Source organism: Antrostomus carolinensis, unplaced genomic scaffold (genome assembly GCF_000700745.2).
Source record: "Antrostomus carolinensis isolate BGI_N321 unplaced genomic scaffold, ASM70074v2 scaffold12980, whole genome shotgun sequence".
NCBI lineage: Eukaryota > Metazoa > Chordata > Aves > Caprimulgiformes > Caprimulgidae > Antrostomus > Antrostomus carolinensis.
The window spans coordinates 57,623-62,411 of record NW_010286556.1 but is presented as its reverse complement, the minus strand read 5'-3'; the positions used below and the strand labels follow the sequence as shown (position 1 = coordinate 62,411).

Genomic DNA, 4,789 nt, shown 5'->3' with positions numbered 1-4,789 from the left:
AGGAATGCCAAAGCGCGAGGTCCTGATGAAGAGTCCTCTGGGTGGCTGTCTGAGGACGAGCCCTGGCCTCGCAGAGGGAGAACTCTCGTGCCTTTCACTGACTGTTCCCCTCTGCCCCTTTGTTTGCAGGAGAAACGCATTGCTTCCTTGGACGCTGCCAACGCACGGTTAATGAGTGCCCTTACTCAGCTGAAAGAGAGGTACAGCATGCAGACACGTAATGGGATCTCCCCCACAAACCCAACTAAATTGCAGATTACAGAGAATGGAGAATTCAGAAACAGCAGTAATTGTTAACGCGCGGAGGGCGCTGCCGCAGGAGAGGAGGCCTGGCCAGAGAGACGGTGCAGCAGCAGGTGGGAGCCGCGGCTTCAGAGAACGGCTTCCCCCCAGAGAACCCAGCTCCTTACTGCGGACGGCGCGCTTGACTGAGCCTTTGTGGGAGATGCTCATGCCAGCACGTTGAGGGGACGGAAAGCTCGAGTGTGAGATGAGATGAGTGGCATAAGGAAATAACATATATTTGAGAATCGCTGTCACTGTTTGGATTTAAATCAGTGTTTAATGTTTAAACAAAAGTAACCTTTTTCCTTCTAAAACTGCCCAAAGGATATGCCTCACCCCTCCCAGCAAGGAATCACGTCCTTGTCGTTGCAGTGAGCGAAGTGAAGGGAGCTGGGCAGAGCCCAGTTGCAGTGTGCTGCTGGATGTGGCCGTACAAGGGCTGGCAGCCAGGCTGGGCCCCGGACCCCCCCCGGAGCACAGCCCCCTCCCAAAGCAAACCCCGAGCCCAGCCCAGCCGTCTTCCCTCCTGTGGCTTTTGTGAGGCCACTGACTTCTACAGCGGGGAACTGTCCACTGGGCATTTACACAGCTAATTAGTGTTTAATTAACCCCGCCCATGGAGGGAGCACAGTCCAGATGGAAGGTCAGGGCACACTCTGTGCGAGGCAGGAACCAAAGGGGAGCTGCAGGGCAGCGGAGCAGGGCGTGACTGGTGCTGCCGGGGCTCCTGGGGTCCCCGGGTAGCCCGGGGGAGCAGAGCCAGCCCAGGGAGGAGCTGGCACCTGGTGAATGGCGACTCAATTCCTCTCTCCAGCTTCTGCTCCCCCACAAGTAATGGGGAAGAGCCTTTGTAAGCAGTAGCCCCAGGGCACTGTCCCCCCACACGCAGAATAAAGGCAATGTGACCTGTGCTTGGTCCCCGAGCGGTGAATGAGGGACAGGGGCTGAATTTCCTGGTGCCCGTTGTGCTAGAGGGGGCGTGAGGGGCTACGTGAAATGGCCAGCTCCTTGCCTGACAAAGGGTTCCTTATGGGGATGTAATGCTCTGGGCAAAGATTTTTTACTATTTCTGGGGAGAAAAACAGACAAAGAAACAAGAAAAAGGCCTGAAGAACCATGAAGATCGGTAATTGTATTTCTTTTCTTTCACAGTATGCATTAGAAAAAAAAAGATCCCATTTTCTGGAATACTGTCCTCTTTAAATTGGGAATGAGCACTGCATGGAAATTAACCGGCTCGAAGAATGTAAAACATGGTCATAAGGGAGTAACCACCAAGAACAGCAGCTACCACCGAAAGGCCCCTTGTCAGGAGCACTGTGCAGGCATAAGCCAGGATTAGACTTTCCTAACTGCCGAAACACGCAGAGCCGGCACATTCAGACACGTTGTGCTCAGCGGAGGGGTCACCCCCTTAACGGGGGGTTGTGCCGCTGACCTGCCGCCACGGTGTGTTTGTTGGTTTGTGGTTTTTTGGTTTGTTTTGGTTTTTTTAAGTTAGTACTTCATGACTCCCAGTCTCAGAGCAGGTCACTCGTACCAAGAGCCAGAGAGCTTTCTCTGAGATATGGATGACAGTGTACAGTGTACAGGACATCTGTTCCTCCCACTAAAGTTTAAGACCCTGCTCAACGCCTGTCCTAGCTCCTCCTGCCATGTGTAATGTACAGAGGGACTAGGAAGTCGCAGCCTAGGTACCGTCTCCAGCCTCACACTGCCCAGGCTGCCTGAGCAGGACACGTTGCCAGTAAGCTCTGCTTTGCCGTGCTGCCCCACAGCCATACGGCTCGTTAACAGCATCTTCCACATGCAATTGTTTTCACAATTAAAGATGCCTTTTTCTTCTTTTTTTTTCCCCTCCCCTAAACTTTTTGTGTTCCTGGAAGCCCTGGGCCAAGCCGGGTGCGGCTGGGTCCTTGGAGGAGCGAACGTGTTGCACTGAGGTCTCCACGCCCCGCCAACGCCTGCAGAGTGGTGCGGTTGCACAGCAGACCCCAGACGGAGCTCCTCAGAGAAAAGTAATAACTTAAGTATTTATGACAAGTTACAATCACCTTTGAATTTTGGAGACTTAGCACAGATGATGGCTTGGAAGAACCTGACAAAACTGACAAGGTTACAACTGGAGAAAGACCCAGACAGGTTAGGAGTACACAGGGTGCTGTGAACCGTTGGGTACGTACACTGACATCTGCCATTGTCTCAGTCACACCCATTGTAAGAACCCTGCAACAAGACTCTCTCAATCCGCTGTTGCCCTGAGATGTACGTTTAGAGCTGATTGTTTTTGAGTTACAAAATACTTGTGTGGCAAGAGACAAGTTTTTCAAGAGAGAAGTAACATAGAGGAATGGAAACGCTAACAGGGCCCGGGGGCGGGTGCCCCACCAGCAACGTGTTTCCATTCATACGTGGAAGTAATTCTGGGATGCAGTCAGTGCTCTCCGTAAGAGCCGGAAAAAAAAGAAACACCCACAAAACAGTTGTTTAGTACTGAAGCTAAGCACAGTACATCCCAATCTTCTCCTCAACCACAAGCCAAGGCACTGCTCCCCCCACCCTGAGCTGTCAGAAACTCCTGGTTAACCTCAAACTTGCAAATTACTGAACACACATTGTTCTGCTGAAATAGCAGGAACGCTTAAATCCTTCCACTGCGAGATATTAAAACCTTAGAAGTTCCAGTACCGACACCTCCTGGAGTTGTTGCTTAGTTTCCTGAGCCAGTATGAAAAGAAATTCAAATCAGGACAAAATCCAGTAGAGATTTCCCCTCCCTCCCAATCTCCTTCCCCTGCAACTGTCAACAACTGGACCTAAACGTGACCCTCCCCTAAAAAGCTCTGGGGGTAGGTTGTGAGATCCAGGCTCAGTTCAGTTCTGTTACTTCAGTTTGTGTTTCTGTTATTTATAAACTGTACATTGATATGTGTGTGTGTGTGTGTGTGTGTGTGTGTGTGTGTGAGGGAGCCAGCCAGAGCGTGCCAGGTCCCCCGCGGTGGCCTCGGCCCCGGTGCCTGGCGTAGCAATACCGGAGGCGATCCCAGGAGGTGCTGGGAGCACCAGACCAAGGCGACCACTGTCCATCATGTTTTGTGAGCGGCTCCGTTTTCCTTTTCCATTCTTGCGCTTTCTACAGTAAGAGGCTGTTGTAGTGCAAACTCGTCAAAGTGTAAACAAAATGAAGACACACTCAGATTTTTATCTTAATACAAGTCTTAATATTTTTTTGTAAATGTTTTCAGTGTTTACTGTACCGTATCTATCTCACTAACGAACGGTTGTATATAGTAACTGACTTCTGGTGCTGCTTATTCGGTCAGGATTGGACTGTATCTCACTGCTGTTCTCCAGAGGTGGACTCAAACTAGCAAATCTGGATCCAGACCCAGGGTATGATTTCAGCCTCTCCCTTTGGGGATCTGAAGGAAGGGGAAAGGAGAGAAGCCAGGGATCCCAATTTGGGGTTAGTCCGCCTCAGTGATTCTGTTTTAAGAGTTTTGATTTGGGGTTTTGTTAAACTGTAGTGAACATTTCTGGAAAACAAGCGAAGGTTTGTGTGAAGGGGGATGAAATGGACTGACCAGCATCCCAAGGCCTCTGCGGACTGTAAGTATCATCGTTTGGACAGGAATTACAGCATCAGTGCCAAAAGATTGGAGGGAGCAAGTCCTTCCCCATGCCAGCTCATACTACAGTGTAGTCACCAGCCCCTTTTGCACCAGTTTAAGCAAATCCTGCCGCCATCCAAAGAGTCCTGTGCCACTCTGCATTGTCATTTGAGTCTGGTTGGTTTTGTTTTCTGCTTTCGCAGTTGTAAAGCACTGTGATTGCACTGTGAGAACACGCGGCATCCTCTGGCCTGGCCGACAGCCCTGTAGGTTGCTGCAGGGTGCAGGGCACAAGTTCTGCTACTACAGATATTCCTAAAGGGAGAAGGGACTTGGTGGAGCTGAGCGAGGCGTCACAGGCTCTCCTAGGAAAGCAATCAGCAAGTCATCAGGTCATTTCCAAAGCGTAGAGCACTCACAGGCTTTCCCTGTTACTAATGTCCATACCCAGATGCAATGGAAAACATGAGGTCTGTTCTCTGATGAACAAGGAGAGGGTTTTCAGTCACAAGAGATGGAAAACACACCGATGGGTTTGGCCAGGACAGGCACACGGTGTGGCTCGTAGATCTGATCTGCAAGGGGCTCATTTCCCCCAGCAAACCCAGGGCTGGGGTAGCAGCCCCTGGGAGATGCTGTTCCGACAGCAGCACCTACACCCAGCCATGTCCAGCAGCTCCACCGAGGTCACTGCCCTGTCCCAAACACGTAGCTTTGCCTGGAGAACAGGAAGCAGAACATCCAAAGGGAACAAGCGTGATGGGCTCCTGTGCTGCCCTCCGTCCTTCCCACCCCGCTGACTGTTGGCATCAGCCTCTTCCCCAGGGGTTTGCATTCAGAGCAACCCAGGCCCCCAGCCCAGTCCATACTGGGACCTGATGTGGTCAGAGTGC

At 51.4% G+C, this 4,789-nt stretch overlaps 1 protein-coding gene across 1 annotated transcript in view; it reads left to right on the top strand.

Annotated features, from left to right (window-relative positions):
• Positions 1-447, top strand: part of LOC104530250 (disabled homolog 2-interacting protein) — a 9,505-nt gene extending 9,058 nt beyond the window's left edge. Inside the window, exon 5 of the mRNA XM_010174819.1 lies at positions 130-447. Within this exon, the coding sequence (XP_010173121.1) occupies positions 130-297 (168 nt within the window). The 3' untranslated portion in view covers positions 298-447. The remainder of the gene's footprint in view (positions 1-129) is intronic.
• Positions 448-4,789: the final 4,342 nt, after the last annotated feature.